At 34.2% G+C, this 14,189-nt stretch overlaps 1 protein-coding gene across 5 annotated transcripts; it reads right to left on the minus strand.

Moving 5' to 3' along the window:
* Positions 1-249: 249 nt before the first annotated feature.
* Positions 250-14,144, minus strand: LOC106164747 (CST complex subunit CTC1). Of its 5 annotated transcripts, none has more exons than XM_087017433.1 (22): positions 13,934-14,144; positions 13,019-13,185; positions 12,417-12,482; positions 12,143-12,218; positions 11,791-11,877; positions 11,545-11,616; positions 11,208-11,312; positions 10,809-10,870; positions 10,543-10,642; positions 9,901-9,981; positions 9,529-9,656; positions 9,282-9,323; positions 5,339-5,480; positions 4,734-4,922; positions 3,419-4,522; positions 3,145-3,215; positions 2,703-2,824; positions 2,261-2,504; positions 1,545-1,805; positions 1,211-1,352; positions 655-796; positions 250-533 (listed from the first exon to the last, which is right to left on the minus strand). In XM_087017433.1, exons 2-22 carry the CDS (start codon positions 13,066-13,068, stop codon positions 397-399), a joined length of 3,423 nt encoding a protein of 1,140 aa, XP_086873559.1. In that variant the 5' UTR covers positions 13,069-13,185; positions 13,934-14,144; the 3' UTR covers positions 250-396. The 5 variants fall into 5 exon arrangements, with proteins under 5 accessions (XP_086873559.1, XP_086873555.1, XP_086873549.1 ...); XM_087017429.1 differs by having other exon boundaries at positions 5,339-5,477; positions 11,530-11,616; XM_087017423.1 differs by having other exon boundaries at positions 1,545-1,802; positions 11,530-11,616.
* Positions 14,145-14,189: the final 45 nt, after the last annotated feature.

The following is a 14,189-nucleotide window of genomic DNA, read 5'->3' on the forward strand; positions in this document are numbered from 1 at the left end:
ATGCATTTTTACATAGCTTACTTTAATTCAGGTCATAAACATGAAAACCATAAAATTAATACTGAAGTTTAATGGAAGAAAAAGAAATTTAGCCACTAAATCATTGCAGAAATTGTTCTAAAACAATTATTTATAAAATTTTCAATGCAATTGTTTTAAAATTTATTAAAAAATGAAATGGAGTTATATGATGATGTATGATACAGATGTTTTAACAGATTTTAAAAGTAAACGCCTTATAACAAATACTAAAAGCTTTTATTGATGGTATTTATTTCAGAAACAAGTGACACAATGATAGTAAGAAATGTGAACAAAATTTGCTTCACCAACCTAAATCATGTTTGCAGTCTTTGGCAGTCAAATACTTAACAACTTTAAAGATATTTTGTCAGTTTAAATGGTTGTCATGAGTTGCCTTATACTTTCATGGTAGTTGATTCTTTCCATTCCAAGGCAGTAGAGACGACACAGGGGCAGTACTCTTGACTGAATGGTTCCCTGACCAACATGCAGAGTCTTCAGCATAAAATCTGATTGAAAAAAAAAAAAAAAACTTGAGTTAAGAAAACAAAAACATGCCAATAATTCAAAGTCATTGATGTTAAACATTTTAACAGCTTAAATGTGTTCTTAGAATATTTTTACACCTACCCTCAAGACCATGTGCACTGTGATGTTTACTTTCTTTGGAAAAAGGTTTACAGAATATTTTCATGGGTTTCAGAACAAGAGCACTCCTGCACAGCTGTTGCAATGCTTTCTGGTTGTGATCCATTTCGTCTGGTCTTGCAGACTGAAACAGTGAAGGTTTCGCATGGTAATTCTGTCAAGACACCTAGTGTATGTTCATCATTACTAAATGGCACCACATTCGAAAGAAAGATAGTATCCAGTGTTCTTCATGTACACAAAAAAGAGAACAGAAAATTAAGCAAGTACATGAACAAACACATCTTGTACTTTTGCATATTATGGAAATATATAAGAGGCTCAATATGAAGTCTTCTCTAGGTGTTGCCATTACATACAGATGAAAGTTTTTTGGGTTAATCTAGAAATCTGTTCGTTTTGAAGATATCCTATGCCCGCTTGTCTGCCATTAACAATAAAACTATGCATATGCACTTTCAGCATTTTATTAAAAGTCTACTTCCACCTCAGATAATTTTAATTATCTTAAAAAATAAATCTCTTCTGATGTACATACATGGCTATAGTGCAGTTCTCCCACATCGGACAAGAATTCTTTCCAATCTGTCCACTGCTGGTCTGACATATCCAGTAATGTCTGGACAGATTGACCACTGCAATACACTAGAGCATTGCAGGAGCCATCATCTATGATTATGCTGGAAAAAGGAAAAGCCAATTATTTTATGTACCACACCAATATTGTAAAACTTGACGACTTGAAATCTCATGCAGTAAATCTTGTATCCAAAATACTTGAACTGCTGAATCAAATTTGAATTCATTTAAGGAATTATCATTGTGTACCTTAGAATCCATTTGTTCTAAACGTGCTCAAAATATATGCTCACCTGGCTTTAGCTTGGAATGCAGGAGACACAACAGAACTACAAGGAGAATAGGTACAATTCCCAGCTTTATGGAGGTTACTACATTCCACACACACAGACCGCAGCTCCACTGTGAGCACCTGATGAACATGACAGACACACTGAAATGGGGAATGTCTAGTGCTGTTGGAGATATCCCACAGACTACCAAGATACTGGAGTGGCAGTGAAGGGAGGTCAGTGAAGGATGAATCTGCTGTACACTCGGGCGTTCTCATACTACTGAAAGAAGGAATTATGATCTTAAAATTGATTACCTATACTGTGTTGTCTTCAAATTAAAATACCAAAATGTTTTTGAAAAAAAGATAGCAAATACTATCTTATGTGTATTTCGTTAGTAAACATGCTCTTTACACATTTTAATTAAAATTAAAATACATAAGTGATAAATTAATTTTGAATTCCTGTAAAATACAAGAAAAGCACTCAGAGAGCACAAACCTGCCAAGACATAATTAACTAATTATTAAACAAACTAATTAATAAACGAATTGTCACCAAAATCAAATCACACAGGTTATCCCGTTTCTGACCTATCCTGAAAATTTCATCAAAATCCATCAATAACTTTTTCCATAATGTTGCAAAGAAACAGGCAAAGTAATTAACAAAACCAAAAACATAACCTCTTAAATGACAGAGGTAACAATCATTTCAATGCAGAAAGTTCTTACCATCTTTCTCCTTTAAATGGCGGGAAACAAACCACTCTGACATGAGATGTTATAAGATCATGGCAGTAGAGTTTATTGTTTTCTGACAGACGTTTCTCAAATCTCCTGAATTCCACCACAGCCCCCAAGAGCAAGCCAAGACAAAACTGTTGATTGTCCCCTTTCAAATAAACTGTAATATTATCTGATGAGGCCAGGTCACCCACAAGGAGTTTCATGGACTTGCCATCAGGAAAGGATATTCCTGAAGTTCAAAATGATGGGATACACATTTGCTAAATTTCGGCCATCAATCAATTAATACCAAACAAGTGCATGAAATTTAAATACGTAGGCTAGTCTGAAATATGGTACAAACATCAGCAATAATATTTATGTAGCCCATTAAATTTAATTTGAAATAAACGTATTTTGTATGATTCAAAGCATGAAGCACTCATACCCATATCCTGATGTACTTTCTGTAAATCCTGAGGGAGAACTCTTCTTGGTCGGGAATTACTTTGGGTTGTAAATGTTTTCGATTTTATCCAGCCTTTGAATGAAACTAGTTTGTCCATGGAACTGAAATTAAAAATACAATAAAATTATCATTTGTAAAAACCCCCATTATACACGGATGTATAAGAAAAAGCATTTTTCACATGTAGCAACAGTCTGACAATCTAAACATTTCTCTGTGAACCATGTTCTAGGCTCATGCCAACTTTTTGCCAAGTGCTACAGAATATCAAACACAAAACTGCTTAAAAGTTTCCCAGTCCTCAGTTTTGAAATGGACATTTTATTACTATATCCTTAGAATTTTTTCAAATATTTGACAAAAAACATCATGACATACTCAAATAGGCTCAGACTTCCATATGCATTGATTCACGCCTTACCTATTATTATTTATATCCTGCACGTTACAGAGCTCCACACCTCTGCCAGAGTTTTTAACATCACCTGCATCCTATTCATAATAAAATCAAAATTTTTAGCATTATTTCCACCATTTTAGAGATGAAGTTGATATGTTTACTTTGGTCGCCTAGCTTCTATATTCATGTAAAACAATGAGTTTTGAACAGCTGTGTAAACTGTATATTGCAGAAAATGTTGTTTTTTACTATAATATTTTTATACATAAATCCACATGTTAAATCAGAAACTTACATCACTTTCAGTGGATGAAGAATTTCTGTCAAATAAAATAGAGTCAAAGGCCATGTTGTCTCTGATGTCCACACACTGCCTAGTGGGGTAAACTGTCATTGCTCTTTCTGCAGAACGTTTACCGCCCAACTTTGCCTGGAACACTGCAGCACTGTTGGTATTGTGTGCTGTCAGTCTATACAGACCTCCAACATGGATATATGGAAACCACTTGATGGAAGATCCTTGGAGATTTAAAGCCACTGGTCTAGATGGTGTAGCACTCTCAGAGGTTTGGAGAACAGCAGGAGGTTCTTTTCTGGTGGCCGTATGAGATGTGACTTCTGAAGACTTGTTAATGGCTGATGGAGTAGATCCATGGTTTGCTTCTGCATTATTGCCTTGAATACTGTTTACATTTTCATGCCTAGTAGGCCCAGTGCTCCTTAAATATATCTCTGGCTGATTTATACAAGAATCAATCCCTAGTTCCAAACTTTCTTTTGCACCAGGCACATTCAAGGAGGGTTCTCCAATAAAAGTTGCTATGCAACTGAAACAAAGCTGAGGAGCACTTCTGGCATGTCTTTGTAATTTCAAAGGTTCTTTATGTGTAATTAATACCAAATGTGATACAGAGGAGTCATCCAATGGCTCAGTGCTTGCTGATTGTGAGGATTTCTTTGGCTCCAATTTCCTTTTTTTGCACTTTAAGTCAACGTCTGCATCCCTGTTAACAGCTGCGTTATTGGAAAATTTTCTTCGGTGTAGGGTAACAGCATCTTCTATTGCAAATTGTAAATAAACATGCACCCTTTTCTGTTGAATATGCTTTTCATCGCTAAAAAAACTGGGATGTGGAAGACTACAAACAAGGAACCTCTCAATTACTATTTGGAACTTAGTTATTCGAACCAACTGACCATCTATCCAAGACTGTGGAAGTGGGCATGAATGAAAGAATGGGGGAGCCATGGTTTTCCCTCTGGCACAATCTGTATTGCAAAAATGATATTCCATTGAATCTGATGCATATTGAGCAACGAGACAATCAATGCTCCCTGTTTGATCCCGTAGCTGCAAACGCCCAGTTTTGGTGCAAGTTTCTATAACTCCAACAACAATCTGAAAAAGCAGTGGAGTAGTTTCCATATATGTAATTGTTATTATAGAGTGTACAGATTAGTAGGAGATAATTTTGACTATGATACTGCTATAAACAAATAACATCTTTCCATGAGAATGATAATTTCTTTACCAACATCTAAAAGACCTTTTTTTTCAAAGTTTTTAAATCATGTCATATGCTTTTATATCGAAGCTGGGGATTAATTACCCAAGGTGGAGTAAAATCACTGTTCTCAAATACTAAGTGTGACCAGTAGACATATTCTGTTGCATCTCTTGCCGTCATATTTTTGGCCACAATGTCCTTCTTGAGGTCTACATAGTTCCCAGTAGTGACAACAGCTTCCTGGTTTATTTCTGCCACGCTAGGGATTCTGTGCAATGATTCCTTTGACACCTTAAATAAAGAAGTCATAAGAAGTTGCCATGAGCAGTGCAATTAAAAGAATTTATACATTACTTTTTAATATACATGTGCTGAAAGTATTTTGTTTGAATAGAATACCGTTGAAAAATAGGACAGAGATTGTTGTAAAGCAAGAAATACATGCCATAGGTTACTCATTGTAGTGTTGAAAAAAATGATTTTGTCCCATTTAAAATTATGTTTTCCAAATGACAATTGTGTACAGCATGTGCTAATGTTCACAATAATGATAAATGATAATAGTGACAAAAATATGTGTCCCCTAGTAAATACTGCATACGTAAATAAGAACCAGACATGCATTCACATCCAAGTGATTGTTCCTACAGATTGTTAAAGAATGGTATGTTTCATGTGTTTTGCATAACCAATAATAGTTTACTTACAGTTCTTTCTGTAATTCCACATTTGTGATTCTCAGCAAGGAATTCCTGTAGGATCTTGCGCTTAGCTCTGCATAATAAGGGCTCCTCTTTTATTGGACATTTGGTGGTGAAAAGCATGGAAAACACACCAGAACTCACACTGCTGGAAACATGCCAAAACAATTCAGGAATAACTAGTATACAGGCATATACTTTTTGTTTTAGCCAATAGATGAATTTGACATTTTGATATAGCAATAATTATGCAATTGCATTCAAATATGGACCAGAACATTTGCTAAATGTGCAATAATAGTCCTGAAACCAAGTGAAACTTTGATGCAGGAATAGAGAAAAAGGACATTGTACAAATCATACTATAAATCAAGTGCAGGACAATGATGTAGCGTACAGCCTACAGGTATCCCATGCAACCATATCAGATGCACAGATGATAACATAATACCGCGAAATTTCCACATGTGAGCCTGTATAGACAGAAAAGAAAGCTAAGACTACTCACATCCCATTGCTCTCCCTGTTAATATTACATGAAACAACATTATCATGACACAAGGCAAATAAAAAGCAGGGGTAGTGGTGGAAGTGGCAGCTAGAGTAATAGCAGTGGTAGTAAGACAAAGCTGGATATACCCACTACCTAGAAGTTACAAAAACGAATAAGTCAGTGATATATTACATAAAACACATGAGGTTCTTTATTAACCCAAAATGTATCACCTGAAGCTTTTTTTCAAGGTCCACACCTTGGCCCACCAGTTGGTACCACCATCGAGCAATCGCTCAGCAATAAATTAATAACAGTGGTCATGGAGCTGAGAACTAACCAGAATACACTCAAGAAAATGTTTGAATCAAAATTCAAACTTGAGGTCCTTATGAATATGAATGATAAAATCAAAGTTCTCAGGGATGAAATTAACATTGATATCAGTAAAGAAGCGGCATGTATCTATACACAATAAACTTACAAGCAATGCAAGAGTGGATTGACAGTTTGGAGGATGTTAACAGGAAAGAGTCTAATCAGCAGCTAGCAGCAAATGGTATGACCCATTCAGACCCGACTTGGCAATAGCTGTTAGTCTAATCCTGTCAGAGAAGAGTGAGGGGATTATAAGCAAGGCAAGGGATCTGCTTAGGGCGGTGGGGGAAGTTACCACCATATTTGCTAGGCCATTACATGCGAAACCAACTGTCCAATCAAGATGACCCTGAAAAGCCCAGACGAGAGTGGTCATACTGCAGAAGAAGAAAAAACTGCAAGACTCAACACGGTATAAGAGAATGTACATCCATGCATTTTAATCTAAAACTGAACTGCTGATAGAGAGCAAAGCCCAGGAAATTCTATGAATCCTACCACATGGACACAAGCTTCAGGTTGACATGAATGGTAGGATATGGAACAAACAGCAAAAGCACACCCCAGAATAGGACACACCCAGGCATCATGGCACGATTAAGTTATCACACACACACATGGGTGGGTGGATCAATTTCAAAGGAAACAATACTCTAAGATGTACAGACAGGTACAGTACACCACAAAATGGAGATGGTGTGTTTGATACTGTATGCAGGTTAATCAAAAACAAAATGGATGATAAGGTCCTGAAATGGTCTCCAAAAAATGCCCAATTGATTTATAAAGTTATATAGTCACATGTCACACTAATAACTAATTAAATAACTACTACTACTATAATACAAATGCTAATAACCAAGCAGCATGGCATGAACAACAGTTGGCAGTACAATAATGGCTCTAGTTCAATACTCAAAGACTTTTGTAAGACAGTCATTCTTTGCTAGTGGTGCACTGTGGGGGGGCCATAACAAGAATGTAATTTAAACTTAGATAGCCAACCAAATTCTCATGACATCGTTGTGTATGTTTTAATAACAAATCAAAGAAGCTGCATGAGCAAGGACGATGCTGTTATAAAAGCAAAATAAGAGAAAAAGCAGAAAATATATCTAAATTACCCTCAAAATGGCATCCTTTTTTGTGGAATTTCGACCCTACCTCTATTTAGGAACAGTTTGTTTAGGGTTTGAATGGATAATTGAAGCAGCAAATACACCTACTGCAAGAAGATATAATAAACAGAATGTGCAAATAGTTATTTAAATAAAAATTTATTTGAAGTCACTGAAAAATTATCACAAAATTAGCATATCTTACGTCACATGCGGTGCCCCACCCCAATGAAAATTTCATCTAATCCTATCTTTACGTATTAAAACTCTTCAATCGTCCAAAGTAGTCTGTCGGTTAGTTTGTGTCATGAAGTCCATGATGATATCAGTTTTCTTAAGAATTTCACATTTCTTTCTCAACAAGGTCGATTTTTCTACACGGCGTCCCAATGTAACGTTCGTTACGCTGAAACTTCGGAGATCGATTTTTATCAGACGACTTTAAAATGCCGCGTGAAAATTATACATCGATAGCGATCTTCTTCCATACTCACTAACTGATGACGTCTCACACACGAATGGCTTCTTTTGCACACTAAAAAAACCAGCTCAAACTGGCGGGTGTCACATTCTGATAACGTGTAATGCAGTGATGCTTTCGTGATCGGATGCAGGGCACAGGTGTAATTCCCTCGATTTAACCGCCACAGGACTGTTTATAGGGATCTTCTTTGTATGAAAGTGAGAAATACTGAGTTTCGTTTCATTTTTCTTCAATTGTTTCAACATATATGTGTACCGATTGATTATTACCATTCGATAAGTACGGCGACTTCGTCTGAACTTCCTTTTGCGTCTGTGTCACATGGGTGACTAAAGTTCATATTGTACATGGTAACGCAGCGACACCGTATTCATGTTTTCTTGTTCTCGAAAACTCAATCATTGAAACTGAATGACTTTTTTTTAGTTTTGTCTTGAATTTAACTGCTACACTGTATTCCGTGCGTTTAAATTTAACCGTCTGTAAAAACAGCAATAATGGATTACTCGCAACACTTACGTTACGCAATGAAGCACCGAAAATGGGTGAAGAAAATGTGTGTCAGTAATACGTGTTTGCCACTCATAATGCACTGTACTTTGTTTGAATAAGCAATAAACTATTTGTGATCATAGGTTATCCATTGTTCGTTATCAGAGTTAACAGATTCTTTGTATGATTTTTTTCAGAATGCCAAGAGTGGATGCCTTGGTGAGCACAGAGCAGATATCACCAGGAAGAATGTTATAATACTGAACTTTGTGTTACACTGAACTTCATTTTGTTAAATTTTGTATTTAACTGAACTTTATTGTGTTAAAATAATAAAAAATAATAATAATTCCGATAAAAAACTACAATCTGGAACATTCTTTAGATCAACTTTGTTCAGTGTGTGTCCCATGTGACAGAGTTACAGTAAACAATATATGTGCATTATTCCTCTGTGTTTGCCAATTCCATTTTAAAAGCATGTGAGAGTGATGTTCCCCACATGATTGAAGTGTGTGTGGATAATAGCAAAAATATTGTTATTATTTACATGATTATAAAAAGTTTTTGTACCCGCGACACTAACATTACCGTGACCCACATATTCACCATTTTTATTAATCATGAAATGTGGATTGAATTCTTCAAAACCAGTTTTAAAGCATTGAGACAACACCCCCTTATGATTTAAACTAAAACTAAAAACATTCCATTAGATTTTCATTAGTTTTAGTGCCAAATATATCTCCCATGTAACGCGTCTTGGATTTGGAGGGTATAGCTGTTCAACTCTCTTGTGTGCCCTGACAAGGGCATCTGCTGTTTCCCTTTTGATGAAATGATAAACTGTGATGGTGTAGCTATCACATTGCAAAATTACAGCTTCCCAGAGAAAGTTTGAAATTTTCGGTCAAATTCAACATTTTGTAACCACTAGCAAAGAATGACTGAAGAAGACCAATTTTGGGAAAAAAAATTAAATACCCATCTTCTTCCTTCACTCCAACCTTCAATAGTTCATTGACACTGAAAGATAAAAGAATAATGGTATCAAAAAAATTATCATTATATATCTTATAAGTTTTATTAAATACAGGTAACAAATCACTTACATCACACATAAAAGCCTTGATTTACTGAAAGAACCAATAATTTTGTTACAACAATTAAAGAATTAATTTACATCTGAAAGGTGAACATTTCTATCTGTCTGTTATTGTCATCAACAAACCTGAGAATATCAGGACAAAATTTTTGCCTCAGTTTTTTCTCACACTTTAGCAGCCACAGTACTTGGGCTTGATTGAGGTTAAAGTAGTTCAACAAATGACTTATCACGCTTCTGTTGTGATAATATGGCTAGAAAGAGGTATACAATAAAAATAATACATTCATTTTCAATGACATTCAATGACTTATGTTCAAAAATGCTAAAATTTAACATTCACCTTGCAAGTTCTTGATTATGCATGTATACCTTTATTTCATTTATGTTCCACAACAACTAAACAAACAAAAATCCTCTTGTATTAAAATATGCACTTAAAAACCACTTCCATATTAATTTAGTACTGTATATCTTAGTTTTAAATAATCTAAATACCGCAGGTTGGACAGTGGATGGGGGGCATTCTAAAACATGAATGCTGCTAATCAAGCAACAACACAGCCAAATTTTGGGATGCTGAAAACAGAGTTCATATGTTAGTTTCTTACATAAAAATACACTATACAATTACTGAATTTCACATCAACTGAGGGGAAGCTGAGGTTGATATCACTCTTTGAGGTCTGCTAAACAATATATTGACTGAAAGCTAAAGCAGATGCTTGCTTTATTATATAAAAACAGTTGAATCTCAATGTCCTCCAAGATTACATCAAAAGTTGCAAAATTGCCATCATTTGATATTGCTGTTGTCTGAATGATGATGTTTTCTTTTCTCTAAATGATCAGAAAATTGACCATAAAGTCATCAATCAATGTAATGTTTGGTTGTAATGTCACTGATCAATATCATGTTTTATCAGACCTCAAACTTACAGTACGGATATAGAATAATGATCGATACTTATCAAATAAAAATTTTAATAGGGTTACATTTGCCTTCACTTTACTATTGTATTTTAATGGCCAACCACTGCAATAAAAAACATAAACAAATGGATGCTGAGGAAAAATTATGAGCAATTCCCAAAAGTTCAAATTAGACTTTGCTTGAGAAAACCAAGTTATAGGACTCACCTCATCAGCGACACAGTGATGTGCATTGTACACCACAATTTTAGTTCCCACACTCAAAAATTTGTACTGATGAACCGCAGGAATATATGTCAACTGCAATCTAAAAAAGTGTGAAAAATTTCAACTTTGATCTTTGAGAAAAGTATTACCTTTAGATTGCATCATACATTTTGTTTAACTAATTTAGGTTTTGTGTATTGACTGCACATTGTTAATGTAATGTATTCATATATTTTGCATGATTATCATATATTTCAAAAACTTACCCAATTTTGCCATCGAGCTCATATAACCCATGTTCTGCCCTGCAAGTGCTTGTAATAGTGCCCTGTAGAAATTGAAAAAATATATGAACTGTCAAAACACACTAAGAGCATTAGGTATGTCTGGGGATGGATTCAGGTATGCTACCATCATGAAGGCCTTGTAAACAAAATGACAGGACCCCTTCTTAGTGAAACGTGCTTTGCCTCTATTGATAGTGAAAAAGATAAACAAATAAAAAAAAGAAAAGGTAAAAATATGTACAATGTCATTTTTTAATAGTAAAGTAAAAGAATTCTAAAGAGATTTAATGTTTTGTACCTGTGAGGCATGACATTTCAACCTTTCCTGCAAGGTAATTTTTTCATTTTACTTTACTTCATAAATGTTCACAATATTACCTGATAATCATACAACTTCTTTGTCTTCTCACCAGTTGTCTCCAAACACTCTAAATTCTCACACTCTGAAAGGCTGGAAGCATCACCAGACTTCTTTAACAATTCCTGGAAATTTTAATATGAAATAAATCAATTTACATTTATCGTGAAAATAATTACCTTAAGGTAAAATATAACTTATATTTTTTTCAAACCAAAAAAAATCAGTTGTCAAGAAACTTTTAAAATGCGCAGAAATGATCTTTATACTTTTTAAACATGTCTTAAAGATAAAAAAACTTACAAGTACACCTGTAAAATTCAAAAGCGATATTAAACTTACCTGCAAACTGATTACCTTTACATTCTCAGCAGTCCTTACACTGCTGTCACCATACGGTACATAAACAAGCTGCTCATCAGGAGTGCCCTAAATCAAAGAAGTGATCCTTCTCTCACATTTACCTTATCAATATAAAACTGAGAAAAAGTATTAAATTGAGCTATTTGCTCATGAACATGATGGTGTCTTTAGATAAATAACCTGTTTAAAAATAATAAAAGATTACAATAATTCTTTTTTGCAGCTGGTTTGAATATTTACCTTACTCAAAGTTGTAGGTCTCAAGTTGATGAAAAGATAACTACTCCTTGGTTGTATAGACTCTCTCCAATGTAAATAGTCTTTATCCTGAAAAAAATCATATAATTATCATTTTAATTGCTAGTAAGGAGCATATAAATCATGATTTCCTGCTTCACAAATAAAATTTTGACCTTTTACAAAATGAATCACATTGAATTCCTATGCTCTATATTCAAGAACCCAATGGCAAACAATCAAAGTAGCAGTTCATCTGTTTTTTCATGTACAAGAAAAAAAATGAATTACAATAAAAGTAGCACAATTAGAAAAACGTTAGCTCTTGTTTTTTAAAAAAAGGTCCACAACTCACTGTCACAACAATGTTTATTGTCTTCTCTGTCTTTTTTGATTTGAGCTGAATTAGAAACATAGTCTTTCCCTTAATTCTGAAATAGAAAAAAGGATTTGATTAAATGAATCAGTTTTGCTGCAGCATCACATTTCCAGCCCAAGCTTAATATGATTTATATACCCTAGCAAATATAGTTGCTTAATGCTATGAAATAATATGACATTCACTGTCAATAATAATCCTTTAAAATAAATCTCATCAAATTACTAACATTCCAGATGGTTATACTTACTGAATTAGTTCACTGACTGCATTGACACTGCCAAATATGCTGCAATTCTTCAAGGTTACTTTCGACCTACAAAATATATTAACAACACATAAGTAACATTGCGACCTCAATCTAAATTCCTCTTCTAATTAGTATATTTACTCCTTATGTCTATCTACTTATCTATTAGCTACTTTGGGGCTTATTTACAGGGCTACTAACAAAAATTAATGCATAAGCACTCCACATATTTTTATGAATTTTTATGCTGGAGAGCTGGGGTAGCGCTAACACTCGCCGATTTAGCCAAATGCTAAAACTGACTTAAATTGGCTAAAGAAAAAGGGCCTGATTTGACTTGTTTTAGTCAAATTATAACCATTTTTATTACAAATTGACAAAAAAGTGGTGATTTGGCTAAGCCAAAAAAATTGCTAGCGCTACCCCAGGGAAAGGTACATACAACTATTTTTAATGATGGACAAACTTATTATATGGTTTATATCTTCTTAGCCACTAAGTGTTGGACAAGACCATTGCCAAGCAAGTTAATTGCTTTCAACTCAACAATTGCTTTTCTGGAAATAGTGTTTGTATTTTAAAATTCAAAAGTAATTACTAACTTGAACTTTAGCAGCAAACTAGCATCATCAACGCTAATTGGTTCCATCATCCTGTTACTGTGTTGTGGTGGTAGTAGTTGTATTGTCAAAACCCCCAAAAAAGACCATGTACTGTATATATTAAAATTGGACACAGCACAGTCTTAGGTCTGCTACACTATCTGAAACTAAAAAGTCGATATTGGTCTGAATACAAATACTTTTCTCAAAGCTATTTGATTTTTTAACATGCATTTTATGTCAAATTTTTACCACAAAATAGGGCCAAATGCAACCATATAGTTGCAAATAGTAAGATTTAGAGAAATACCAAAGGGCATTATTTCATGTTTCCCTTAAATTATTTTTGAACAGATATTTTTTGCTTTCTTTCTATGCTATCTCTCAGCAGTCTCATTTGAATTAGTATGCAGTCATATATAGGACTTTTACAAATTGAAGGAACAGATAAATAAGTCCATTTTTTAATTTTTTATTTGGCAGAATAAGGGATTAATTTTGTTTATGACTTGGTATGTCGACTTGATTTTAGTCATGTAAGAATCTTTTTGAAGTGGTTTATATTGGTAACTGAGAATCCATGCTCGCTTTATAAGTAACTTAAATGCAAATACGTTTTCAAATTTTGGTAAGAAGCATAGTACAGACAGCACAAGACTGTCATCTAAATTGTTCCATGAATCTGAAAAGCAGATAAAACGACCTTTACAAATAGGTAAGACCTTAAACTGAACTTCTGACTCCAAGAAAACTCAGACTTAAACACGAACATCTTATATCTTAGAATTATTATCTTAGAATTATTATGAATGATTTAACTGTACTCTATAATTACGTTTGCCTTCAATCCCTTTGCGGTCAAAGGCTTTCCAGAGATATTAATAATCTATATGCAAGGATTTAGGGCATTCTTACCATTCTTTGAAAATATAGAGCCAACTGGAAACGTTAAAATGAAACAGAAACCCAACCAAAATTGGCACCAAAATTCTACATTGTGTTTAGCTTTTGGTTCTCCAACTTCACAAGACCTCAGACAGGATAAAATTTTAAAGTTTTGATTTTATAGTTGGTTTAAATGCACCAAACAGAATATAGAACTAAAAAACAACAGAATTCCAGTATTCTATCTGTTGCGTAGATTGTTTTCATTTTCCAAAGAACTGTTGTA

Source organism: Lingula anatina, chromosome 1, assembly GCF_051362555.1.
Source record: "Lingula anatina isolate TDL-2025a chromosome 1, LinAna3.0, whole genome shotgun sequence".
NCBI lineage: Eukaryota > Metazoa > Brachiopoda > Lingulata > Lingulida > Lingulidae > Lingula > Lingula anatina.

Excerpts from the sequence above, each read along its gene's own strand:
- LOC106164747 (XM_013542763.2), bottom strand. The coding sequence starts at position 13,068 with ATGATGGAACCAATTAGCGTTGATGATGCTAGTTTGCTGCTAAAGTTC. Across the intron at positions 12,483-13,018 it reads AGTTTGCTGCTAAAGTTCAA|GTCGAAAGTAACCTTGAAGA; the intron begins GTTAGTAATTAC and ends TATATTTTGTAG. Across the intron at positions 534-654 it reads CAGTGCACATGGTCTTGAGG|ATTTTATGCTGAAGACTCTG; the intron begins GTAGGTGTAAAA and ends TTTTTCAATCAG.